Genomic DNA, 26,408 nt, shown 5'->3' with positions numbered 1-26,408 from the left:
CCCCCCCACCTTGCTGCGACCAGCGCGTGGGACCCAGGGGCTTTAGCTTAGGAAGGATGTGTTGGGTTTTTACCATTTTTGTTTTTTCCGGGATGCACAAGTTCCCAGAGCCAGGTGGCTTAGAGCTGACCGCAGCATTTATCTCCAAACAGACACTGGGTGCCCAGACCTGACGTTCTGCAAGGGAGGGAAAGGAGAGCAGCAAGTGAAGAAATGGGGCCCACCATGCTGGCATGAAATGGCTCCCTGCTCTCTCCTTGGCCGTGTCCTTTCTAGGTTTGGGGTGGGGGCAGGAGCAAGACCTCCAGCGGGTTTGGTTTGTCCCATCTAAACAACAACCACTGCACCGAGACGGCATGGGTACACCTCGCTTTCTCTCCTCCCTGCCACAGAAGACCCCGATGGGGCTGGGCGGGCGACGGGGCTGCGAGGTACCAACAGAGCCGGTCTATGAAACTTGGCTGGGAGGACAGAGGGAGATTGATGTTTGCTTGGGCACTCGGCCCTCAGCTGCGGGCTCTGCCTGCCCCTGCGCCAGCTGGGGACAAAAGCGCCAGCCCCGGATGGCACTGCAGGGCTGGTGTAAGCCCCCTGGGACAGCTGGCAGCTCTGTAAGGCTGGCGCCCGCCCAACAAACCAGCGCAAAGGGACCACGCAGGGAGGCTCGCCCGTCGGGATGCTCACCCATGTTCGGGTGTCTGAGCTCCACTGCAGAGCCGGAGCACCCCCCCCGCCCTGCATCTGCCCCATCTTGGGTCCTGTCCCCTGGCCAAGCCTGGATGGGGTGGATAGGAGCTGGGGTGACCACGGGGAGCACCCCGCAGAGCTGGCAGGGGGAGGAGAGTGATGGGGTTTGGGGCTGGGAGCTTGTGGAGTCTCCTGCCCAGCCCTGCTGGCATCTCCCACATGGGAGATAAAACCTGACAGTCACCACCAATTATGTCAGAAAAATCACCCGCGTAGGTAATGATATCTGGGTGTAATTGCAGGTCAGGGCTCCTGTCCCCACAGGGCTCTCGTGCCCTCATCCCCATGTCCCTCCCACATATGGGGGGCCCCACCTGGAGCTGGCCGCAGGGTCCTTGGCAGAGACAAACCCCCAGCACACCACTGAAAAATCCCAGAAAGGCTTTATTTGCGTAGGAAGATTGATGCTGTTTTAAAACCCACCGCTGCTAGAGGGTGGCTTGGCTGCCCGGCACCTGCAGGTGCTGCCTGGGCGCTGACACCTCCCTGTCCGGCACTGCCTTGGGGGGGGGCAGGTGCCGGGCGAGCCGAGGAGACAAGGTGCGCCCTTCCCTCCGCCTCCAAATGGGGCCTCCCCAAAAACAAGTCTCGAAAGCCTGGCCTGGACACACGGTGGGGCTCTGCAGGGACCCTCACAGTGGGGAAGGCATGCACGGCGGTGGTGGTGGGATGGAGCTGGCTTGGCCCGTCCTGGTGGGTCCCAGGCATGGCCTGGGGCCAGTTCTTCTCCACTTGTCCTGTCTGAAATGGGTGCATGCAGCTGAGCACTCTGCAGGGTTCAGGGGGCTGGGCAGGGCGGTGTGGGGCTTTGCTCTTGGTAAGTTGTGCAAGGGAGAGGGTGATTCCTGCCCAAGGAACAGGACCAGGGGCCATGGCGGGGGTTTCTGCCCAGGTCTGGCTTCAGTGGGCTGTGCTGGCCTCCTGCCCACATCCCCGTGCCCTACAGGGTCCCTTCTGCCGTGACAGGCAGGTCACCGGAGCCCTCGCCATGCCATGGTGGCACCACAGCCTCCAAAGAAAGGGGTGAATCCCGTTTCCATCCTGCCCTGCCTGAAAGACCCTGGGCCCTCTCCTGCACCTGCGGCCATGGGGGGATGGACTCCACCAGGCTGTGAGCAGGGGGAAAGGAGAGCATCAACACGTTTCTCTCTGTAGGTCCTACATAAACATCACCTACTGCTTTTATTTCCTACTAAGCACGGAGGATATCCAGGTCTGGAGGGCTAGAAGCCTTGCTGAGCTTGTCCTCTTGAGGTTTCGAATGCTCTCCTCTCCAGTGGAGGAGCAGCAGGGGTGAACCTGCTCAGAGGACGCCGTGCCTGGGCGCTGGGGTGGGGAGAAAGCTGGGGAATGGGGCGGTTTTCACCTCCAGCTCTCTGCTGGCACTGTGGTGCAGTGGGAACGCAGCAGTCTGGGGATGCCACCACTCACTCTACTCCTCCAAAGGGATCAGCCAAGCTGCCCCCACTACTTTGATCCCCAAAAATCTCCCTCGAAGGTTGGGCTGTGGGCCCTACACTGCAGGTAGTGCAGTGCTGGCTCCGCAGTGCCACATGGCACCCGTCTGCTGCTGCAATGGCCGTCTGTGCCCCTTCACCATCAGCGAGACTGGGCTTGCCTGCTGCCTGCCTGAGGGCTGGTGTTTCCTCAGAGGAAACGGAGCCTCCTGCCCAGTGTCCCTGCCACAGTCCTGCCTGCGGCCACAGGCATTATAGGCAGCTCTGGGCTCTGCAGGGAGGAAAGCATCCGCAACCTGCTGCTATGCTGTGGATTGGAGCTGGCTGGGGGCCAGAGGGGCCCTGTCTGTTGCTGGGCTGGGGACTATGGGGCCATAGCCAGCACCCCACACAGTCCAGGTGCAGGCAGGGGTGCTGCCTGCTGTTTCCTGCAACCGAGCTCCAGGCCACAGGAGGAGAGAGGGCTGCAGCCTCTCACCTGGCTGCTCATGGCCCACAGCTCGGTGATGCAGCCTGAAGAAGCAGCAGCCTGACATGGAGGGTGTTTGGCTGGAAGGTGGTGTTCCATGGCCACCAGCTGTCCAGCACCCCAAAGTACCAGGGGCTCCCCTGTGCCCTGGCAGCACAGCATGCCTGGGTACCTGGGGGTGACACCATGCAGGAGGCAGGAGGAGTCCTTCTCTCCAGTTGACCGTGGGGACCTGGGGTTGCTGATCCCCCCCTCAGTGCCCCGGCATCCAAAGGGACTTGGGGGCTGCCACATGTCCAAGCTCCGAGGCCCAGCCCAGCTGTGCCGCTGCTCCAGGACAGAGGGAAACGTGGTTCTGGCTGAGCTCGCGGTGCCTAGGCACGCTGCGGGGGTCAGACTGAGAGGCAGTCATGCTTTTCTGGGTTTCAGGGCACCGAGTGGATGTCCTCCGAGCGCAGCACTTTGTAGATGACCCAGTAGAAGATATTGAAGACCAGGAAGGTGAAGGGGAAGACAGCTCGGGAGATGGTGTCGATGCGCTTGGCCCGGTCGATGTAGCGCCTGCGGAGGCTCTCCCCTTCCCGCAGCAGCATGCTGGCTGTTGGGGGGCTGTAGATGCCAGGGCCCTCCCCAGCCCCATCCTTTGGCTGCAGGCAGTGGCCCAGCCCATAGCCTCGCAAGTAGAAGCGGCTCTCGCGGACAAGCTCTTCCTCCTGGCGAAGGGAAAGGCTGTCAGCCAGGGCATCCCATGGGCGCCGACACTGCAGGGCGAGCAGGCGCTTGTGGCTGCATCTCCTATATGTGCCCCGCGAGGCAATACAGTCATGTAAGAAGTGCCCCGCGCAAGGTTAGGCACTCTTTCAGAAAGCCCGAAGCGTGCAGGCAAAAGCACGGGGCCAGCAGGCTGCGGGCAGAGGCAGGCAGCAGTGTGCATTGGGTGTGGGGGCGAGCACTGACGGACTGCCTTGTCATCTAGGATGTGTTTTAAGGGTGCATCCAAGGGCAACCTTGACCCTGGCAGCCCGACACTGATCCCCCCGGCCTCCTCCCAGCTCCGGCTCGGGGGCTTGGGAAGCCCCGCTCTCTGGCAGCCAGGGGGGACAGGGGCAAACTGGGGGGGGGGGGGGGGGGGGGGGGCGAGATGGGCACATGGGGTTGCAGGGCACAGGGGTGCAGGGAGCTTGGGGGTGCAGGGAGCTTGAGGGTGCAGGCACTGCTGTGGCAGCTGTGTTCACTGTGAGGTGGAAGTGTGCCTGTGCTGGTGAATAGGAGGGGGCAGGCAGCTTGCTGGGGCAGAGCTGGGCAGGGATGCAGGGGCCTGGCTACCATCAGGGCTTGCAGGGCCTCCCAATCCCTCCAAGGGCCTAGGCCCCTGTTTCTCCCCATGGCTGCTTGGCAGGGACTGCCTGGTGCAGCAGAGGAGGGAGGCTGAGAGAGCTGGACTCCTTGCTGGTCTCTGCCCTTGCTCACCCCATCTGCCCCCATGCTGGCGGGGGGGGCTGCAGGGAGGGCAGCATGCCTGTGGGGCTGCATGCCCGTGATCAAGCCTGCAAAAGTGCTGTGAGAGCTGGGCGCCTGCCCTCACCCTCGGGTCGCAGCCCACTGCCATCATTTGCGGCAGAGCCCTGCTCGCCTCGCAGCCCCTTGGGTGCTGGCCAGTGGTGCCTGTGCTCCTCTCCACCGACAGCTGTGCATTGTTAGCAACTCGCCTTGTCCTGCTTTTTTATGCTTGGGGGGGGGTGTGTGTGCAAAGATTTGGTGAGGGACCAGCATGTGCAAGCCTGGGCTGCGCATCTGGCGTCTCACCGAGCCCCCAGGCCACTCATTTGGTCTCTGTGGCTCATCCCCTCTATGCCCTGCCAGTGCCATATCTGGCTGTGGTGGGTCTCTTCTTCCCAGGGCGTGCTGCAGGCCAGGCCCTCGCCTCATGCCATGCCCACACGCAGCCTGGATGCCAGATCCCAAATGCCATCTCTGACCGGCACTGCCCTCCAAATCGCCTAGAGCAGCCTCCTCGCTGAGGTCAGCCTGCACAGGCGCTCAGCCGGCAAGGGGGCTCTCATGCGGAGAGCTTGCGCCCTGGCATCTTTATTTAACTCAGCAATCCGCCGGCTAAGCAAGATTTCTCAGTGGGAAGAGCAGCAGTGGCTCAAATTGCTGAGATGATTTGTTCTCATTTGCAGCGGAGTTTTATTCCCCTGCCCCAGGCCGAGCACTTGCAGCTGCCCTGAGGGACTCAGTGGAGGGGAGCCGGGGTGCCCTGGGGCCAACAGCCGTTCCCCCAGCCCTGGGGAGCCAGTGGGCCCAGCCAGGGTGTTTGGGGCAGGAGATGGCAGACTGGGAGTGCTGGTCCTCCCAGCTGGGTCCCTCTGGGCTGGGGCAGCCCTGGGGTGCTTACTGGGGGACGAGGCTGGGTGCAGGGAGCTCCCTGGGCCCAGCTTTGCGGGGTTTGTGGGAGGGATTTGCCATGGGGCTGCGGCACCCAGGCTGTGCTGCGTCAGGCAGTGCCGGCCCGGGAGCTGCGAGCAGCGGGGCTCTGCTCCGGTCTCTGACTGAGCAGCAACCCGGCGTGCTCCTGGCTGCACCCAGTGCCTTGCCAGCAGCACCCCAGGGTGGCTCTGCAGCCTCCACCTCAGGGTGACTGCACTTCAGTCTCTTTTAAGCAGATGGTCCTGGGTTTGGCAGAGCCTCCCCCTCCCTGCTCCCGTTGGGTTCATCTCCAGGAGCCGGCGCTCGGGCTGTGAAAGGCAGGGAGCAAGGGAGCGTGCTGGGGGGAGCCAGGAAGATTCTCCCGGCGTTCAAGGGCTGATGATGGCGGAGGGGAAGCTTGGGGCAGCCTGGCTGGGTGGGGAGGCAAGAATGTACCAGGCCTGATCTCCCTGGAGCTGTGGTCGTCCCCCAGTATCTCCCCCCAGCCTGGGAGCCTCTCCTGCCCCACCGCTCCTCCCTATGCCTCAAGCTGCAAAGTGCCCCTGTGCTCTGAGCAAATGCCTGCGCTGGAGTTTCTGCAGGCAGCCACGAGTGCTTCAAGCCTGCCTGTGCCAGGAAAGCCAGGCAGGCAGAGACCTCACCCTGCCAGAGGCGTGGGCATGGCCTGGGGAGACGGGCAGCAGCCCAGGAGCGGCCATCGGTCTGCCCCAGCATCACTCACACCTTGGCAAAGGGGGCTGCGCTGGTCCTGCTTTACGGAAGGAGAAACTAAGGCACGGAGCAGGGGTGTCTTCAGGGAAATCTGCTCCATTCTCGTCCCTCTCACAAATCTCTTTTCAGCCCAGGGAGCGGCAGCTCCATCCTATGGGCACATGCTCTGTGCAAATCGCTGCCCTGCTTCTTCCATGGGCCCTTGCTGGCCCCCGGGGCGAGCTCCTGGGGGGGCTTGTTTTGGGGAGGGGGGGGTGAGACTGGCTGGGGGTGCGCTGCACTGCACTGCACAGGGGGCTGCCAGAGGGTTGTGCTTTACCCGGGAGCTGGAGAGCGTCGCGTAGGTGTGCTCGCTGCCGTGCCGGCCGCTCAGCTGCTGCAGGGACTCCAGGCTGGCTGTCCCGCTGCTCAGGCCCTTTTGGCATCCGACAGTGTGCACCAAACAGAAACAGGACAGCAGGTGACCGATGGCTCCGCCCTGGCCCCGGGGACAGAAGCTCTGGGCACCAGGATGGGGACAGTGGGGGGACAGGCGCGCCACATGGGGGGAAAGCCCCCCCAGCAGTGCCCAGGCACTGGGATCCATCTTCAGCACGTGCCAAAGGGATTTGGCTGCACAGGGCACTGCGTGCCTGTGCAGTGTGTACGTGTACTCGTGTTTTCCATGGAGGTCTGGTGCCTCGCAGCGTGCTTATGGCAAGAAAATGAGAGTGGGGCAGCCACATGCCTTCCCCGAGCATCTCAAAGGCCTGATGCCTGCGCTGATGGGCTGACGGAGGGGAGGGCTGTCCCGTGAGCATGGGACCCTGCCTCTCCAGGCCTTGGTGTGCTCTCATCTGCAGCTCAGACCCTCTCCCTGAGTGCCACCAGGTCCCCTTGGTGCTTCACTACCCTGATGCAGCAGTGGGCCCCTATCACCGCTGCAGCATAGCGAGGAGCCCGGGAGTTTGGGGCTGCAGGGGAAAGGCCATTTCCCCCGCCTTTGCTGTTTATTTTTCTGCTTTTTTAGAGGTAGCAGAGCCCTAGTATGTCCTGGCAGGAGGAGGACAGCACCCTGGGTGTGTTTGTGCTGGCAGGGCCTGGGGGACCCATGGGTGCCATGCAGTGTGCTGCTCAGGCAGGCAGAAGGACTGCGATGCCTGTGGGTCCCTCATGTGCTGGAGGGGCCGGCTTGGGATACAGTCCAGCGCTGAGCCCTGCCCCAGTGGCTGCTGAGAAACTGGCCCTGCAGCCCCAGGGTTTCCCCTCAGCAGCTGAGGACAGACAGATATTGTGACAGTGGTGGCAGGAGGGACTTACCATCCTCTGCCGCCGCTGGCGCCGGCGTAGGCGCATGAACTCCTTGTGCTGGCGGGAGACGAAGTTGACGGCTGCGTACTCCAACAAGGCGGCGAAGACAAAAAGCAGGCACACGGCCATCCAGATGTCAATGGCCTTCACATAGGAGACCTGCGAGGGCAAGAGGGGGCTCAGGGACCCGCTGCCTCCCACCTCACTCATCCCCCCCACTGCCAGCTTTGCCCCGCTGCCAAGGGGCACAGGAGCCCTCTCAGCTGGGACACATGGGCCAGAGCTCGACTGGCCAAGCAGTGCCGTGTTTCCCCTCGGCACATGCGGTGCCCCAGCCAGCAAGGCTACGGAGCGAGCCATTCACAAGGGAATGCTGCCCCTGGTGCGCCGGGGGTGGCAGTGGGCACCCCAGCTGCCCCAGGCAGGCTGCAGCGTGGGAGCCCAGCATGGAGCCAGCACTGACCTTGGGCAGGGAGGCACGGGAGCCGGCACTCTGCGTGGTCATGGTGAGCACAGTGGTGATGCCCAAGCCCACCCGGGCTGGTGCTGCGTCCATGTTGATCCAGAAGGAGACCCAGGAGAGGATGACGATGAGCAGGCTGGGGATGTACATCTGGATCAGGTAGTAACCCATCTGCCTCTCCAGGTGGAACTTCACCTCGATGCAGGTGAACTTGCCTGCAGGGAAAGAGCCCCAATGGGTGAGAGGCACACCCGAGCCATGGTGGGGGGGTGGCAGCAGGTGCCTGGGGTGCTCACCTGTGTTGTAGTACTTGGTGCAATAGCCCAGATCCTTCTCATCCCTGAGGATGAACTGCGGGAGCGTCAAGCCCTCGGCCACCTGCACAGCCTCCTGCTCCTCCAGCCACTCAAAGATGAGGTCATTCATGGTGTAGCCAACTGTGGGGGGATGGAGGGAGCCATGGGATGGGGCGGGACATGGACCCCATTCATCCCCACCCTGAACAACCGCTCCTTCCTTCTCACCTCCCTCAGAAGCAGGGAGATGCCAGCTGTTGGGATGGGATGGGATGGGACAGGGGTGGGGGGTTGACAAAGCACAGCTTGAACCCCCCCTAAGTACTCACAGCTCTCCAGCTGCATGGTGCATGTCTGGATGTCCATAGGGAAGTTCTTGAGGTCCATGGGGCAGGACAGGATCAGCGTCAGCCTGGAGGAGGCAGAGGAAAGGAGGGGGTTGCTGGGGGCTGGGGCAGTCAAGGGGGAAAAGCTGCCCCACAGGAGGCAAGAGGAAAGCTTTGCCTCCCCACTCAGGCACTGCACCAGAGGAGAAGAGTTCTACCTAATGCTGTAGAGCACGTTGCCATTCTTGAAGATGCGCAGCAGCTTGTTGTCGGTGGTGACCTCGTGGAAATTGGCCCCTTTCTCATTGGCGAAGAACAAGTCTGGCTTCCAGATGGAGTCAAGCATGGAGGGGTCGAGGTCGAGGGAGTCGTCAGGGTACTCACGGTAAGCCAGGCGGGGGTCGTTCCACTGCTGCCGCAGGAAGACATTCACCCGGTAGTCCTGGGGTAGAGGGCACCAGCTCAGCCAGGAGCACCCCACGGTGCCCAGGGAGGAGGAGAAGGAGGAAGAGATGGAGGAGGAAGAAGAGATGAAGAAGAAGGTGGAAGGGGGTGTCTTGGTTGAGGCTCAGCTCTACAGGTGCTGCCTGCCTGACACTAACCACACACAGGGCAGGGGTAGCTCAGGAGCCTTCCCATGCTGTCAGCAGCCAGGGGAAATTAAAAAGCCAAAGCCGCAGCAGCCAAGAGGAGGAGAAAGAGAAGGACCAGTAGCTGCTGCCTGCAATGTTTCTCACAGGGCTCTGTGGCCCTGGGGGGGCTTGATGTGATGGTTGATGGTATTAAGGCTTTGCAGCAGCACAAATAGGGAATTTTTAGCCTTGGGGCTTCCTCAGAGGAGTTCCTCATGCACCTGAGGAGGCTGGGCATCATGGGGACACAGAGCTTGCTTGCATTGTACGGCACCTGCCAAGCCTGCGAACAGCAGGGAGCTACCACCCGCTGCCTTGCTCCGACCCTTCGGGTTGTTTTTTCCCAGCTCAGGCATGGGGAAAGTGGCCCACACAGCCAAGTTCTGGTTAACTGACCCCAGAAAAGCCACAGCCAGTTGCTATGGCTCTGCATGTCCCCACCGCGGTGCCAGGGCCAGCTCTGTAGAAGGGCTTACAGGACCCCTGTAAGCACAGCCACCCCTGTAAGGCTTGGGCACCAGGACCTGCACACTCCCTGGCAGAGCCACCGCCAGCCCCAAGGCGCTGGGAGAGGAGCCTGTCACACTGGCGAAACCCTCACCATGGTGGTCTCGGTGACGGAGCCGAAGCTGTTGATGAAGATGTTGCACGTCACGTTGACGGGTGGACCTGGAAAACAGCATGAAGCCTCCTCTCACCACTGGCTGGGGAGACATGCGCACTGCACAGGCACACGTGGGGATGCCACCTCCTGTGTGCACTGTGCAGATGAATGCACATGAGCATCCCCCTGCCTGCTGGGGTCACCCCCAAAGTGTGTCAGGGTGAACCCCAGCACTCCCTGCAAGTACTGCAGCTGCCCATGCTGTCAGGCAAAGCAGGCACGTGCAGGGTGGCTGTGATCGCTGGAGCAGCCAGGACTCTGAGGAGGGTGTTGGGACGGAGGGACGTGGGTCAGGCTTCTGCTCCCATACCTGCCCATTCCCTGGTTTTGGGCGGCCTTAAGCATGGGTTACTGCCAGGTTTGGGAGCCTCATGTTCTTCCCTTACCTTTGAAGTTGGGTCGAATCCGGGCATCATACCCTGATGTTCGTCCCATAAGCTTGTCCAGGAAATCAGAGGGTGACATGGGCTGGGGTGAGCTTCGGGAAGCAGCTTTAATCTCTTCCCGCCCTGAGACCAGCCTGTGGGGCAGAGGAGGCAGGTTAGCTGCCTGCCAGCGCCAGGGGTCTGCAGGCACATTTCGGCACCTCGGGGTGATTGCCAGCTGTCAGGGGAAGTGGCTGTGCCTGCGCCGCACCCGCTCCAGCACTGAGTAAGTGCACTGACCCCAGGACCCCTTCCTCCTTCTGCTGTGATCCTGGCGGCTTCCCCTCCTCGCCTGCCACAGCCTGAGTGCTGTGTGCTGGCGTTTTGCCTGTCCCCCCTGCTAGCAAAGCCCCTGCCCACCGTGTCCCCTGGCATGGTGTTCGGGGCTGGGTGCCTCCTGGCTCCAGGGCTATGGTGGGGACGGGGCGCAGCAGGCGATGGCCTTGTGCATGACAGCCGGGCTCTGTGCGGGTGCTGGAGGGGGAAAGCGGACAGAGTCCCTCCCGGCTTCAATTGCCAGCCTCGGCCTGAGTTGCTGAGCAAACATCCATACCCCGCCTGGCACAGACTCGGGGCTTGGGGGACACAACAACCCCCTGAGCCATGGGCTGGCCTGGCATGAATGAGGAGGTGCCTAGGAGCACAGTTGGGGTTGTGACACCTTGCCAGGGGCCAAGATGACGTGACAGGAGAAAAGCAGCAAAGCCCACCTCTGCACTGACTGTGGCGCCAAGACGACGTGACAGGAGAAAAGCAGCAAAGCCCACCTCTGCACTGACTGTGGCATGGAGCTGACATGAGCTCTCCCACGCAGCACTCCCAGTGATGATGGAGACTTATTTAACCTGACCTTGGAGGCGATATTTCTGTGAACGCATCTTAGCCTGCCAGTTTCTCTCCTTCTGTCAGTCTATAATGATCATTTCAAGGAACAGTGCGAGAGACATTCGCTCACCACATTGCCAGGCATGTGGCTGTGATGGAGAGGAATTAGCCAGAGAACTCCAGACACAAAGGGAGCTTTAAGCACGCTGCTGGTGCTGCTGCACACAGCCTCATGACTCTGCCAGGTCCATGCCCAGGTAGGTTCCACTCCTGCTTGGAGCTACAACCCCATTATCACAAGCAGAGATTGATGCTGGGAGCTGGGACCCCCTGGGGTCCTTGTTCCTACCTCCTTGTTCCTACCAACACACCTTGTTCCTACCTCCTCTCAGGGGAGCGGGATTCATCCTGGAGGGGCTTATGTGCATCCTTGCCAGCTAGAAATGGCCACAATGGCCACCCCAAAATGATCCAGCCAAGCAGGTTTTCCTTTAATTGGAGATGGGCAGCAGACAGTACCCAAGACTGGTCCTGGCCAAGAGCAAAAGGCTCGGAGAAATTCCCCCTCCAGGAGCTGCATTACAAAGGTGCAGCTTTGGGAGGAGGGCTGCGAGAGGCCAGGGCAACAAGGAGTTAAGTCAGGCCTCTGCCTGCCACATTGCTGTGAACCATGTCCTCCTCTGCTGGAGAGGAGGATGAGGGTTCTTCCCTGGAGCATGTGGGAGGAAGGGTCCCTTGGCGCAGTGGCAGCTAGGTCCTTGAAGAGGCTCAGCTACCTGGCCGAGCAGCAGCAGATCTGTAGCCCCAGCAATGCTTGGACCTTGGGGACCGTAGGGTGTGCAGAAACGCCCTGGGTGCAGCCACCTCCAGCGGCATCCCTGGCAGGGCCATGCTGGCACACAGCCCCTGGGTCCTGGCTCTTCTCAAGGTTTGGCTGCAGCTCCCCAGTTCGGGCACTGCCTGTCCCGGGGGACTCTGCCACTAACCTGGCCCGGACACTGTGGGGCCCTGGAGCTCAGCACCTCTGTGGAGCGAGGGGATGGTGGGGCTGGAAAATGCTCATGTCTGCCTAAAAATGCCACCCCAAGACAAGCAGTTTCTGCATGTGAAGCAATGACATTTTGATACGATTTCCCCCCTCCCCACCACAAATGCTGTGGTTCCCCGCCGTGCTGCTCCAGCCATACTGGCTGAGTGATGGGAGGGAGAGTGGGGGCAGGGAGCAGGCTCAGCCCAGGGGCACTGCAGCCCCCCAACCCCTCCCTGCCTGGCCCACTCTCCCCTGCATCCCACCTTGTCCCAGACAGCATCCAAGGTGGCCGGAGAGGGAAAAAAGGACCTGGGGGCTTTGGATTTTCTACCCAAGTGGGCCAAGAGTTCTTCCTGCACCCATGGGACCTGGGACACCCACTGGCCTGGGCGACCCAGGGGCTGGGTCAGGGACAGTCCTAAGCCCCCCCCAAACACCCTGGGCCAGAAGAGGGTCTGGGCATCGCAGGGGCTTTGCAGCACTGGAGAAGGAGCTGCCTGGGCCATGACCTGGCTCAGGTTGCCCCTTCTCCCACCGTGGCAAGGGTCCCCAGCTGGCCTGGGGCCAGGGGGACCATCAGGGACCCAGCATTGGGGTAGGGGCTGCTGGGGAAAGGCAGAACCCGGCTGTGTGCAGCTGGGGCTGGAGGGAGAGGGTCTGGTGGATCCCCGGGGTGCTGGGTCAGGGTCCCGGGGAATGGGGGGCGAGGCCAGATTTGGGGGAGCTCCGGCAGCCTGTAGGGAGGTCTGGATCAGAGCTGGGAGGGCTCTGGCTGGGGGGAGTAGCCCCTGGAGAGAGGTCCGGGTCAGGGGTGGGGGTCCCGGGCGTCCTCCGGGTCTGGGAAGGGGGTGCCCGGGTCCTGCAGGAGAGATCCATCTCCGAGAGGGGGTGATGCCCGGGTCCCGGAGGGGAAGAAATGTGGCTCCCAGGGGATGGGGGTCCGGGTGCCGGAGGAGGGGGTGCCGGGGAAGCGGTGCGGAGAGCAGCGGCCCCCGCAGCCCCACGGCCCGCGAGTGGGGGCTGCCCCGCCGGACGCGCAGCGCCGAGCACCCGCGCCGTGCGCTCACCTGAGCGGGCCGCGCCGGGGCAGGAGGCAGCCGAGGAGGAGGAGGAGGAGGAAGGCGAGGGCGCCGGCCCGGAGCGCGCCCATCCCGCCGCAGCCCGCAGCCCCGCCGCCCCGGGCGCACGGGCATGACCCGGCCGGCGCCGGCGGCGCCCCCGCTCCCGCTCCCGTCGCACCGGGGCCGCTACCGCCGCCGCCGCCGCCGCTGCCGCCGCCCCCCGCCCGGTCCCGCTCCTCATAGTCCGGGCGAGCGGGAGCCCGCCGCGGGGTGGGCGCCGGCCGGCTGCGGGCCCCGGGAGCCGGGCGGAGCCTCGCCCGCCGCGGCGGGGAGGAGGCGGGCACGGCGGCGGGGGGCTCCCCGCCGCCGTGCCCGCCTCCTCCCCGGCGCCTCGGGGACCTCTGCCGCCCCGTCGGGGCTGTCCTGGAGCCCACGTCCCCCCGCGGGGCGCTCCTCGGCGAGGGGCGGCAGGGCCCTGCCCCGGTGCCGGGGAGGGAGGTGGCTCTCTGCGGGGTTTGCGAGGGTCCCGGGGCGCGCCGGGGCTGGGGGATGCCCTGGGATCGAGGGATGCGCCGGGGTTTAGGGATGCGGCAGGGCTGATGGCTGTGCTGGGATCAAAGGATGAGCAGGGCTGAGGGATGCTGCGGGGGCGAGGGATGTGCTGGGATCGAGGACTGTGCAGGGGCTGAGGGATGCCCTGGAGGAACTGCCCGTCTGAGTGGGAGGGAGCGGCTGGGGACGGCCGGGCTCCTTCCTCCCTCTGCCTGGCCTGGCGGTGCCTGTCCCGGGGCCGCAGGTCAGGGCCGGCCCGCAGGCAGGCAGGGGCACAGACCCCGGGGCGGCTCAGCCCTCCTGCTGGGACCCCTGTGCTTGCCTTTTCCAGAGGCTCAGTGGATGGGCAAGCCTGTCCCTCCGTAGGGGCCGGTAAGCTCCTTGAAGAAGACAAGATGGACAGTCACGTCTGCGTGATGCGGACAGCTGCAGTGGCTGCAAGGGAGAGGGAAACCGAGGCAGAGGGAGGGGAGCTGCTTGTTAACCAGGGCAGCACAGGCAGGGCTGAGAATTGGGCTGCTGGGCTGCCTCTGCCCTGTCCCCTGGGGCTACCTGGCCAAGCTGCAGAGTTGCCTCTAGTCCTAGGCAATCTGTGATTAATTTGTGAGGAAGCAAATAGTATTAAAAAAAGAGAAAAGCGCAGAATAAATGAATCCTGGCGGATATGTCATTCAGGTTTCCATTCACCCTACTGTGGCTAGCTCATCTCGTTTATTTGTATTAATTACAGTTTGGTAATGGCTAGAAGCTGCTGTACGAAGCCATTGCTGCAGGCGCCCATAGAGGAGAATCTCAGCGGAGGAGAAGGACAGCGTGGTAACCCCCACGCCTGCTCTCCCCAGGGCAAGTGAGGGGCTTGGGTCTGCGCCTGCTTCTCCTCGGCAGAAAGCCAGCACAGGATTTTGAGAGCTCCCTGCTGAGTTTGCTGTAGGGAGGCAGCGTGAGTGAGGGCTGGCTCTGTGAAACCAAGCCTGGGATGCCTTGTCCAGCGCCACGGAGAGGATAGGGGGCTGAAGGCAGCAGGCACTTAGCTGCGAGGCAGCATGCAGGAGTCCTCGTCCCCCCTTATCGGCTCTCCCAGCACCAGGAGCTGGGAGAAGTCTCCTCCGATTACCATTGCCATTAATGTTTACGGGGCTGCGGTGCTGAGAGGCGCAAGGCAGGATCTGGAGCCCCAGGGCACAGAGCAAACACACACTGTGTGACAGCTCCTCTTCCAGGGACTGTCCGAGTTAAGTGGACCTGACACCGTCAGGAGGAGGGGAGCCAGCCACATCCTCTCCACCCTCTGGGGAAACCGAGGCACCCGCGTGTCGTCCCTGCATCTGCCAAGGGGCCTGGGGATGGTTGGAGTGGCTGTGGAGCTCGTTCTGCAGGTGGCCATGAGCATGGGCTCTCAACATAACCAGCAACAAGCCTCAGCCACATGTGCTGCGGTCAGCAGGGCACCAGGGCCAAGCTAATGAGGCCCTTGGAGAGGCTGGTGAAGCCAATGCGGCAACGCAGCTCCCTGATGGGTAGGGCTGCGGGGAACAGTGCAGCCATAGCCCTCCTGCCAGTCTTGCAGCTCTGCAGGCAACCAGCACTGCGAGGAGCAAAGCGGTGCTGAAAATAAGCTCTGAGAAAATGAAGGCAGCAAGCATCCCATCAGGAAGGCGAAGGCAGCACTGATTTGTTGCTGGCCAGTTCAGGGGGATGGAGCAGGAGCTGCAAAAGCAGAGCCTGCCTGTGCCTGGGGGACCCCAGGCACTGCACCGCATCCCGGACAGGGATTTTTGGGAGTGACAAGAATAGGCTTCTTCCCCATGTTCCTCAAATCAGAGCATGAGGTGTTTTCTTCTGTAAACAGCAAAGATGCCAGCCAGCAGGCAGCTGCTGGTGATGGGGTCCCAGAGGCAGGCACCTACCTCCAGGCTGCCCTGCAGCTGCTTTCGCCGGGGACAGCAAGACCGGGGGGCCAAGGACCGCACTATGACCCAGGCTGTGGGCAACTGCTGCCAGCCTGGTGCAGTCCCCAGGGCTGGCATTGGCATGGCCCTCTCTGGGGATCCCTCTGTCCCTGCCCTGAAGCCATCCTCATCAGGGTGCCAGACTGCTAATAAGAGAGATGCAGGCAGCAGAGGCTGGCGTTGCTAAGACAGGGACAAAAGCATGGTATCTTTTTTCCCTTTCCCTCTGCTATCTCTGAGCCCACGTCAAACTGTTCCCCTGGGACCGGACTCTTACCTGCCGCAAATCTGCCTGGATCCAGAGCCTGGAGGAGGGCTGTGCTAATCCACACCACCTGGATCCTGACCCCTCTCTGCTGCTTAGCCCCTGCATTGCCACATCTATATATTTAATCCCACCTGATAAACCCTGTAGTGCATTTGCAGACAACACAATTCTGAAGGGCTGAGTGATTCAACCCCTTGAAAACAGGTTTGGTTTTTTTTCCAGATTGAGGTGCTTAAGCTCGATTTGAGGATGAACAGTTGCCTGTAAGATCAATTTTGTGCTGTTCGTGTTGGGGGGGGAGCGGGAGGGAGGGCAGCAGGCGAAGGAGCGTGCTTTGCTCTTCGCGTAGGGCCACAAAGGCCCCCTGGGCTGGCAGCCCCACTCGGGGGGGGCTGGGGGCCAGGATGCTGCTGCCCACACTGCTCCTTGGTCTGTCCTTCAGAGTCAGCTTCGATCTTCGCCTTTGCCCCAGAGCCAGGAGAGCCTGCAGCACCAGGAGGGGCAGAAGCTTCAGCTGGGCACAGGTTTGTGGTGAGCTGTAAACAACCTGCTCCAGCTCCCCTCCAGCAGGCTTGGAGGGTGGGGGGACTCCAGAGTGGGTTTGATAGCAGCTTAGAGGCAGCTCCCATTTTGGGGGGGTGTCGCATGCTCTGCATCTTGCAAGTCCCAGCCCCAGTGACGGGCCAGGACGTGGGCCAGCCTCCCACCAAAGACAGGATAACGACTGCAATTAGTCAGAGGCAGAGGCAGATGCTCTAGGAGACTCTGCTTATTTTAATTAGAGAGCACCACATAGCACGAACCTCCATTCCCTGTCTCCTAATTCCCTCCTGCCTTCCTTCCCCTCTCCAAGGCTCCCAGCCAACGCAGCCGACTCCGGACATCCTCCTCTCTCTTTTGCCCTAGGACTGGGATTTTTTTTGCAGAAACCAAGGCGTGAAACAGAGATGCTGAATGCAGAGGGCTCTGCCAGCCAGCCAGTGTGCAAGAACTGCCGTGAGCTTCTGCTCTGTACCGATTGCTTAAATGCTTAATGAGCACTGGGGAGCAAAGTGCTCCCTGTGAAAGATTCAAGGCCTCTGTGCCTTCAGTTTAGGGCTATGTGAGCTCCCCTTTCCATTTTTTAATCCTCTGACCAGTGAAAGCAAGGGAAAGCAGACACAGTCTCATCGCTGTTTCTAAGGAAAGCAGCAAAACAAATAGGAAAACCCGCATGCCTGCATTCAGGGAGAGGACAGCCCCTCCGCCCTGGGGTGGACGTGGTGGCAGGCTCCCCCAAAGCAAACATTTTGAGGCGTCTAATCGGGTGTGAAATTAATGCCAGGAAGACACATTCATTGCTGCCAGCCTGAGGCTCTCCCTGGCCACCCAGTGTGCACCCAGATTGGGCACTTCATTCTCATTTAATGGCACATTTGTCTGGTTCCCCAGTGTTGTGCTGGTCCCCATCTTTCCCCGGAGAAGCTGTATAATGGGCTGTGGGTGCTTTCCTTTCCCAGCAGGAGCAAAAATCATCTCAGGGCAATAAATGCATGGCTAGGGGATGAATATCTGTGGTGCTGTTTTGGTGGGGAGACTGGGGCCCTGCTGGCATCAGAGCACAGGCAGAGAGCCTGAACTCCTACCACGTCTCAGCAAGGCAAGCGGGCACTGGGTTTGGGTGTAGCTGCTGGCAGGACGTCCCCTCCAGTGGCCCAGGAAGGTCATGGGGTGCTGGGGGGGTTGGGGGCTGCTCCTAGGGAAAGGTGGCACTGTGGCATGGGAGGAGGGGACAGGATGGCAGTGGTGCTGGGAGCCCAGTGGGTGCCTGGTGCTTATGCGGCAGTGCCAGTGGGACTCAGTGCCTCGCTGAGCTGGGCAGGGTGACCCGGAGGAGATTGCAAGGTGAACCAAGACATTGGTCCCAACTCCAGCTAATGTCACTCTATGATTTTGTGGCGCTTTTCCAGGCTAAAAATACCCCTGCTGTTGGTGCGGCGTGGTATGGGGCGGGTTCTGCGTGCAGTGGCTGCGGAGGGATGCTCCGTGCTGCGGAACCAGCCAAGGGCAGCCAGCCGGTGGGGCTGGGGTGGCCCTGCAGCAGCCATGGGGCTCACCCTCCCGCTCCCTGAGCAGCCAAATGCAGAGGTCACCTATTCTCTCCTCCTCCTCTGAGGTGACCTGGCACCTCTCTCCAGGGCTGTACTGGATGCAACCGCTCAGCCAGTAGTCCCCAAAATACCATGTGGGGAGAGAGCATCCTCAGTGACGTCTCTGAGCTGTGTTTCACCCCAGCACTGGGTCCTTTGCTGATTCTGGAGGGTCACACCAGCTCCTCAGGGTGCGTCTGGCCCATTTGGGGACCAGCCTGGGGGTGGGATGCTGCAGCAAGCCTCATTTCCCCAACGAGTGGCAGCGAGGCCTGAGGAGCTCAGCCCATTGCTGTGGCTGTGGGGCTGCTGCATGTGCTAAGGAAACGTGCCCCCAGCCCCTCCGTACAGCTGGGGGGGGCGCGGCACCAGGCCAAGGGACCTCACCTGTACCAGTGTGTCTGAGCTGCTGGGGAGCTGAGTTTGGGACACATGAGTGGGTGGCTGGAGGGGACAGGGCTGACAAGCCTCTCCCAGGCTTGGAGGCAGTCCCAGCACAGCAGGATGTGGCTGGGCCAGCCCCATCCACCTTCACTACCCTCCTTGCCATGGGGGCAACTCAGCCCTGCGCCACTCTGCTGTCACAAGCAGATCACTCAGAGCCGGGCAATGAGAAATGCAGGATCTGGCCCTGGGCCCACATCTGCATCCATGGCGGGACTTTTCAGGGCGATCCATAGGGATTCAGTCGCCTGTGCCATCGTGCAGCCTTGGGGTATGTCATGTCATCCTGGGGACTGCTGTGATGGAGGCCACATGGGCAGAGCGTGGCTGCCGTTGGGGCCAGATGGTGTGCTGGGTGGGAGCCAGCCGCATGGCCGAGGAAAGGGCAGGCCATGTTGCAGCAGCCACACTGCCAGTGGCTGTGCAGCTCAGTGCTGCCTTGGGGAGCTCTTCTGCACTCTGTCAAGTTGGTCATGCAGGTTGGAGGGTGTTTCAGATGTTGCTCTCCTGAAAGCTATCAAAGAAAAGAGAGTCCAACACTTGTTCTCCAATACCCACCCTCATCTAATGGCACTTATCCTCACGTGTCTATTTCTGACATTTTATGGCAGGTTTTCAAGGAAATATTTTGTGTATGTTGCCCCCATCATGCATGAGCAGGGGACTGCCACCCTGGCCTGAAGACAGGGCCTAACTAAGCCTAGATCATCCTAACTTGCCTTTTCCCATCTGTGGGTGGCGGACCTTGTGCCTCCTGCCACGGATGGTGCTCTGCTTTGGGTGAACTACATGGATGGTATTTGCAGATAGAGCACGCGCGGAGGGAACTGCAGGCAGAGGGAAGGCTGGAGCAACGGTAGCGGCTGATCCCGTGACCTTGACAAGCTGGACATGCTGAACGGGGAGATTTAATTTAGATAAGTGTCAAGTGAGACTCTTGGGGCCAGCAGCAAAGCCTGGCACAGATTCCAAAACCCTCAGTGGGTGCCTCGCTCCCCAAGGGTGACCTGGCCCTTTCCCATCTTTATGTCCCTTCTCTTTTACCATGGGTCACCCCTTTGCTGCCTGCCTTGTCCCCAAATTGCCCTGTGGTGTGGGCTGGTTCCCTCCTGAGGCTGGGCATGCGGGAGGGGAATTACAAGGAGGAAGCTTGGACTGGAGCAGAACTCTCTCTTGGCTGAGGATGCTCCCATCTCTGCTCCCAGAAATGGCCCTGCTTGGCGAGGATGGCGATCGGATGGGGTTGGGATCTGCTGATGGGCTGCCGGGAGCAGTGCTGGGGGCTGCAGCAGTAGCCTAACCCCTGCTGCAGTTGTTTCCAGCATTTCCAATTACCCTGGGGAAAATCTATTGGATTTTGACACTGCAAGACCCCCCAGACCCTAACCTCTGCCTCCCCCAGCTCTGCCCCGCAGCTCTTCTCCCTGCCTGAGCCTGGGGAGGAGAGGAGCTGCTGTGCAAAATCAATGCCTTGGCCAGTGCCGGGCTAAGGAGTGTTGTGTCAGCAAAGGCAGGTGGGGGATATGGGACATGGTCAGCGTGGTCCCCCAGTCTCCTCCCCACTTTGGGGTACCCAGCTCTGTGCATCCTTGGCCATGGTTGCCATGGTGATGTGCATCCCTTGCTGCAGCAGGAGCGCTTGCAGAGTTTGATGAGCTCTGTTTGCTGTTCTCGCCTCCGCGGCTCTCCTGCCCTCGGCCCTGGCGGTCTCCAAGCATGAAAGCAGGAGATCACTGGGAGCAAAATGCGTGGTAGCGTTGCAGGGTGTTAACCGCAGGCTGCCTGCCTCAGCCTAATTGGATGGGATTGTTTTTTTCCACTAGAGACCCCAGGAGGGACAAGTTTGGAAAACAAAGTGTTACACATCTGTGGCATTAGGCGGCAAGCAGGGGGGAGAAGGAATAAGAAATCAGCCCCCCTGCCCTGTGCCCCCCTGCCGCTTTCCCCCCCTGGCACAGCCAGCGTGGTGGAGATGAAGGATTTGTTTAATTAGATGGCAAATCCCCCTGCTGCTGCACAAATGCATACAGCAGTGGCTCAGGCAGCAGCTGCTTCCTGGGGGAATCTTGGCTGCGGCAGTCAGGGTGCAGGGCTGCCATGATGGCACCTGCATCCCATGGAGCTGGTGGGTGTCACAGTGCCCATGAAGCTGTGGCTTGCGTAGGGACAGCATGCTGGGTGCCACCCTATGTGGCTGCAGAGGATGGTGCCGTAAGAAGCCTAGTGTGACCCTGGGCTTGCTCCCCCACTCCATCCTCTTCCTCCCATGCTGTTATGGGCTCTGGGGTGGCTGTCCTGGGGTCCCTGATGCAAGTGGCACCCTGGCAAAGGCATCTCATCAGTCCCCATGTCATCACCTTGCCATCCCCAGGGAGCAAGGTTGATTCTCCCTGTGCAGCTGCCAGCACAGAGGGGCTGCACAGCGGCATTACCTAAGTAAATGTAACAACTGGAGCAGCAAATGAGTCCCTCATCCCCAGAGCCACCCTGGGAGAGGAGCCTGCGTGGCACTCCTGGGTTGTTTCCACCTGGCCCAGCTGCAGGGGATGCAGGAGGGTTGTGCGGCTGCTGCTCTCCACCCAGCTCTCCGAGAGCCGCCTGCATCTGCGACTCTGGGGAGAGACAGTGGGTGCCAGGTAGGAAATGTCTGCATCTCTGTCATCCTACCATTGGGTTTGCTATCCAGGAAATGGCACAGTGTGCCCGAGGTGCTGTGGCAGTAATGCCACCCGGGGGCTCTCACTGCTGTCCTTTTGCCGCCCCACCGAGCGGTGACCTCCCCAGCGCTCACTTGCTCTTACTTCAGGAAAGCCCCACCACGGCTGGCACCCGCTGGCTGTGGGAAGGGTCCTGCCAGTCCAGGGACAGGGTCGGAGTGGCCAGGTCAGACCCTGTCCCCTGGTCCCTGGGACGGGCATCACCCCTGGCACGCGTGGGTGAGCTGGGGTTGGGGCTGGCATGGGGGTGAGCAAGAGGATAAGAATCTTCCTGGGCTCTGGAGGGAAATACAGGGAAAAGCTCCCTCTCTGGGTAGAAATCCAAGACAAAACACCACAGACACAACCTCCGCTGCTCAGGACTGTGCTGGCTAGCCCAGGACCTCCCTCAGCACCACTGTCCCTCCTCTGGGCTCAGGGAAACCATGGACAAGTTAGCACCTCCTTGGCTCTTCGGAGGCATGTGAATTCACCCGAAGCTTCCAAAATGGGTCCCATGGGCAGCAAGAAATAAATGAGGGTGCCCTAGAGCTAAGCCTGTCCCTGGTGCTGCCTTCACCCTCCCTTTACAGAGCCCACTCTGGCTTCACAGGGGCAAATAGAAACAGAGTGATCCTGGGCTGTATTTGCTCTTGTCAGACATCGTCGGCTCCAAGGAGGCAGAACGACATTTGTCTTTCCCTTCCAAGATTTTCTGAAAGGTAAATGAGAACAGTTCAAGAATATGACCCCACGAATGGCAGAGCAAGAGAGTAATGAACAGCCCGGAGAACATCAGCGTGAGGCGTCTGTTTACCCTCCTTTAGGAAGCAAATCAAGGAGAAAGGCAGTGGACGTGAAAGGCAAATCTGCTGGAAAATCAGCCAGGGGGAAAAAAAAATCATTTTCTCCCCAAACCTATAATTAACACAGGGGACTCACTGTACCGGGTGAGGAGCTTGGTAAGAATTTTGGGGGGAAATTAGAAACTAGAATAAGAAAACAGTTTGGACCAGCATATTATCCCCAATTTCTGAAGTGAATAACAGGGCTATTTGGTGGGTAAAGGGAGCAGTGAGCAGCCAGCAAGCCCTCTGGGTCCTGGGCTGCCTCTCACATCCACCCAGCTGGACCCTGGGTTGTGCTGCCAGCAGCTGCCTGTGCCCCTGATTCCCCCCCAAGCACGGGCAGCCATGCCTGCACAGGTGCACTGTGCGGCCCTGCCACCCTGGGCTTCACAGCCTGTGAAAGATCTGGGGACAGCAAGGCAGCAGCAGCGCTCCTGCGTGCATCACCTCTGGGGTGCCAGACACCCTGCCCCAAGCATGGCTGGGGGGCTGGTGGTCCCCTCTGCCCTCCAGGCTCACAGCTGCTCCTACACCAGTGAGCCCAGGCACGGAAGAAGACCTTCCAAATCTTAAAACTCGGTATTTAAAAAATTTAAGCTACAAAAATTTAAATTTAAGAAATTTAAAGCTTGGCTCCTGCAGGGGAAAATATCAGCCAGGCTCACCAAAAAGGAGGCATGGTCATCTGCTCATCTTCTCCTAAGGGCGACTAGGTGGGGAGGTGAACTCAGCTCAGGTGTCATCTCAGCTGCCCAGCACCTCCGTGGCTGCCGCTGGGGTCCCAGATAAAGTCCGGCAGCAGATGCAGGCAGGAGATGGGCACTGGTGCCAGGGAGGAGGGCTCTGCCCCAGGTTATCTGGCAGGGCTTTGTTGCACTGCCTGCAGCCCTGTTTGCTGGGGTGTCCTGAGAGCATCCCTGGGAGGCTCAGGGTGCAGGATCCCTCTGCTGCCCACGCCCAAGGCTGGTACCCATTGCCCAGCCCTTGGCTGAGCCCAGCGAGGGTTTTAGCCCACTCCTCTCTTGAACAGCCCCTGCCCTTCCTCCCTCATCCCACAACACTGGCCTATCCATCTGTCCTTCAGCGTGCCTCCCCTGTCCTCTGCCAGCAGCTGCCAGCTTCCTTTTTTTTTTTTTTTTCCAATTTAATTTTTATTAGCACGTTTTGCAGCCTTGCAGCAACCCAGGAATACAAATAGGACAGCGAGTGCAGCCAGGCCCAGGCAGCGGTGAGCAGGGCCAGCTCCAGTGGGCATCCTTGGCACTGACGGGAGGAGGCAGCTGGACAGATGCTGCCGGTGCCACCATGACCTTCCCGCGGTTGCCATCTCCTCTCTGCCTGGATGGGGCTGCCTGGGAAAGCAGGAGATTTTGCACAGCAGGAAAATCCCTGGGCATCCCTGGCTGCTGCAAGCAGCTGCCTGGCTTGCCCTGGCTGCAGAGCTGCTCTGGGGCACCTGATAGCAGGACACCTCTCGGGCTCCCCAGCCGGGGTTTTTTTACCCTGCTGATGGATGAACTGAGGCAGCAAGGCAGGTGAAGAAGGACAGTTAAAATCAGCAGCAGATAATGAGAAATTCAGCCTGGTCGGGGAAGCAGCTGCCTAAAAATAGCAGCAAGGTTCTCAGCTGTGACAAGATACACCCAGATTTCTCCCGCTGCCCCATCTATAATGGATAAGAGCGCTGCATGCGCCGTCACTGGCTCCTCTTGGGAGTACCAGGGCTGTGCTTTCATTTTGGAGGCTGCAGGGTGGAGGGGCTTTCTGTATTTTGCAGGATCAGCACCCATGGAAGCATGTGATTTTGGCCACCATGTGGGGACATAAGCAAATAAATCAACTGGGCGGGGGGGAAAATCCTCCCTGAAACTGCGGGGCTGCAGCAGCCAGAAGCAAGCAGGAAACCTTCTCCCAGCCAGCCCCCACTGTGACTGGCCTCCCTGCTGCCTTCTGGCTCACCCCGGGGAGGGCTGCCCGCGTGCCCGGTGTGTGCCAGGGGCCCAGGGCAAGCAGGAGGCTGTCCCATGCCATCAGTGTGATGGGAGCAAGTGTGACAGGCTGTCTGCGGTGATTATGGGTGAGGTGGCTGCATATGGGGACAGGGACAGGGATGATGCTTTGGTCTTCTGCCCCATATACTCCTGCTTGCTTTCCCATCTTGCTGCTTTGTGCTAATGTGGTGGAGCAGTGCAGATCAGCGGTGCCTGTGTGGCTCTCCCTTTGCCATTGCTGTCACCTGCTTGTCCCTCCAGCCTCAAATTTGCCTTCCCCATGGCCCAGGGAAAGCTTGAGTCTGAGCCGCAGCTGTGAAGCATCAAGGATGGAAGAGAAAAAACCCACAAACATCCTAGAGAGGCCTTACCATGCAGGGGGTATATCTAGAGATATATGAGTGTGTGTTTTCCTCCAGATACTTCATTATGGTGCAGCCCATCCCAGTGTCTTAGTGCAGATTGTGGGTGGCTGGGGAAGGAAAGTCTTCTCCATGTCTAGCCCCCAGCACACCTCACAAGGGGCAGCATGGTAGTCCCAGGCTCTGTTAATGAGTGCAGATAGCTAAGTCCTTAATTGCCCTGTGGGGGGTGGTTTTGGACATAATTGGCCACTGCCAATTTGTGATGTTACCCAGCTATGGTCACCTCGTAATGGCCATGGGAGGGTGACAGGCTTGCAACATCCCTTTGGAAATAACCCCTGACCCCTACAGCCACTGGAAACCAGCAGGGCCCAGCCTGCAGCGCAGGGTCAGCACAGCAAAGGGTCAGAACACATTGCAAGGTGATCTGGATTGATTTATAAGCATGTTTATTTTTACCAGCCTGGCATGGCCCTCTCCTGGCTGGCAAACAGGGATGCGTCTTCCCTTCCCCGCCTGAGAAATAGGAGCATTTTCTCTGGCAGGAACAAGCTGACAAGGAAGCTTTTATGCTGGCTGGCAGGCTCCCTGCAGCCGCACGCTGCCCTGGGGGCCTCATCCAGGAAGGGGCTGAGCTGCAGGATTGCTCCAAGCATGCGAAAGCGTGCAGTTACACACTGAGGATTTGCAGGAGAGGCTCTCAGCCTTTCCAACTGAAATGTAAAGGGAGCAGGATGCAAGAAAGCCTTTTCAGCATCCCTGTGGCCACACATACCCCTGAGCCTCTGCCCCCCCCAGCGCAGGCAGATGGTGCAGTGTTCGGGGTCCACTGTTGGCTGCCCACCCAGCTGCTCAGTGCCCAGTACCTGCCGTGCTGACAGAGGAAAGGCAATTCCAACTATTTTCCTGCATGCTTTCTTCTACCTTAAGCCTTAGAAATCCAGGGAGGGGATTTCCCCCTTTTCCCATCTCCCTGTGTTGCAGCTCTGCTCTGGAGGACTCGCGGGAGCACTGCTGGGAGATAGGCTGGTCCCTACAGCCAGCGGGTGATGCTAGCAGCAGCACTGAGGGGTTTCCATCCCAGGAGGGAAATGCTTGCTGACAAAGAGTGGCTGTTCACCAAGAATTTTAAGCCATTTTGTGTAGAAATCACAGTCCCTCTTAGTTGCCCACCTTTTCCCCAATGGTGTCAAGCTGCTGCTTCCCTCCAGGGTGTTCAGAAATTGCAGAGTCAGCAAGACTGGGCTTTCTATGGAAAGAAAAAGAAGAACTTATATTTTTTTCCTCTATGTAATTTTTTTTTAATATATTATGTTATATTTTATATGTTATATTTGGGGGGGGTGGGTGTCATATTTTTTCCTCCTGATGGCCAGAGGTCCCCCTGTGCTGCAGGCTGGGCCCTGCTGGTTTCCAGTGGCTGTAGGGGTCATGGGTTATTTCCAAAGGGGTGTTGCAAGGCTGTCACCCTCCCGTGGCCATTACAAGGTGACCGTGGCTGGGTAACATCACTGCCAGGCCACCTGGGTGCCACCTGGAGGGCTAAGGGGGGGTGCCTAAGGATGCCAACCACAGCAGTAGCAGAGGCTTTCCCTGCTTTGTTGTCCCTCCCAAGCCCTTCCCATCCCATGGCTGGTTGGGGACACAGGGTAGTCCTCTGCCACCCTGCCTTGCAGTGGGAAACTAAGGCAGGGAGTGGTGCTGGGGGGGTGAGGAGCTGGGTCCCACTGATGTGGGGTGCGGATGGCCACCATGAAGCCCTGGCAGCATTTGCACATCTGCCCAAGTGGTGTTTCCCCCACAGCCCACCTGTGGGCAAGCCAAGGGGTGGCCGTTTGGGTGGGCAAGGAAGGGGCAGGGGTCCCCACAAGGTGGCCCACCCTGCTCCTGGCCTGCCACAGCCCAGAGACCCCCCAGCCCACCAGCATCCCCAGCCCCAGGGACAGCCAGGCCCTGCCACCTCACTGCCTGGTACAAAGCGGGGCATTGAGGGACACAGCGGGGCTTTGTCCAGCCCGTGCCCGCCGGGAAGGGGCCGGTTGCCCTCTGCAGGCTTCCCTGGTCCTGTGCTGGCTCTGCAGCCGCAGCACCCAGGCGAGCTGGGAGCAGCCATGGGACATGGGGCATCCAAGGGGGCTGGGGTGCCCATGGGAGCGGGACCACCCAAGGGAGCTGGCTCCATCTGCTGCAGCCCTGGAGCCATACCTGTCACTTGGGGACCCCATGGCTGTGCCCACCTGAGCGCTGTTCCCCCCACGGGGGCCAAGGGGCCTGGGAAAGTGGTCTCAGGATTCCCATTACAAGGGGTAAAACTCCCAGTTTGGAGCCCCCAAGGCTGAA

At 60.5% G+C, this 26,408-nt stretch overlaps 1 protein-coding gene across 2 annotated transcripts; it reads right to left on the bottom strand.

Annotated features, from left to right (window-relative positions):
* Positions 1-1,903: 1,903 nt before the first annotated feature.
* Positions 1,904-13,155, bottom strand: LOC128153933 (glycine receptor subunit alpha-4). 2 transcript variants are annotated; one of them, XM_052813907.1, is made up of 10 exons: positions 12,833-13,155; positions 9,872-10,005; positions 9,423-9,490; positions 8,408-8,631; positions 8,193-8,275; positions 7,864-8,004; positions 7,568-7,782; positions 7,114-7,263; positions 6,134-6,229; positions 1,904-3,386 (listed from the first exon to the last, which is right to left on the bottom strand). In XM_052813907.1, exons 1-10 carry the CDS (start codon positions 12,913-12,915, stop codon positions 3,099-3,101), a joined length of 1,482 nt encoding a protein of 493 aa, XP_052669867.1. In that variant the 5' UTR covers positions 12,916-13,155; the 3' UTR covers positions 1,904-3,098. The 2 variants fall into 2 exon arrangements, with proteins under 2 accessions (XP_052669867.1, XP_052669868.1); XM_052813908.1 differs by lacking the exon at positions 6,134-6,229 and having other exon boundaries at positions 12,833-13,153.
* Positions 13,156-26,408: the final 13,253 nt, after the last annotated feature.

Source organism: Harpia harpyja, chromosome 18, assembly GCF_026419915.1.
Source record: "Harpia harpyja isolate bHarHar1 chromosome 18, bHarHar1 primary haplotype, whole genome shotgun sequence".
Classification (NCBI taxonomy): Eukaryota; Metazoa; Chordata; class Aves; order Accipitriformes; family Accipitridae; genus Harpia; species Harpia harpyja.
The sequence above is the reverse complement of the archived record's forward strand: the minus strand, read 5'-3'. Positions and strand labels throughout refer to the sequence as shown.

Coding starts and splice junctions, on each gene's coding strand:
- LOC128153933 (XM_052813907.1), bottom strand. CDS start 12,915: ATGGGCGCGCTCCGGGCCGGCGCCCTCGCCTTCCTCCTCCTCCTCCTC. Junction 8,276..8,407: donor AACGTGCTCTACAGCATTAG/GTAGAACTCTTC, acceptor TGCCTCCTCCAG/GCTGACGCTGATCCTGTCCT. Junction 3,387..6,133: donor CGACGCTCTCCAGCTCCCGG/GTAAAGCACAAC, acceptor TCCCTTCGCCAG/GAGGAAGAGCTTGTCCGCGA.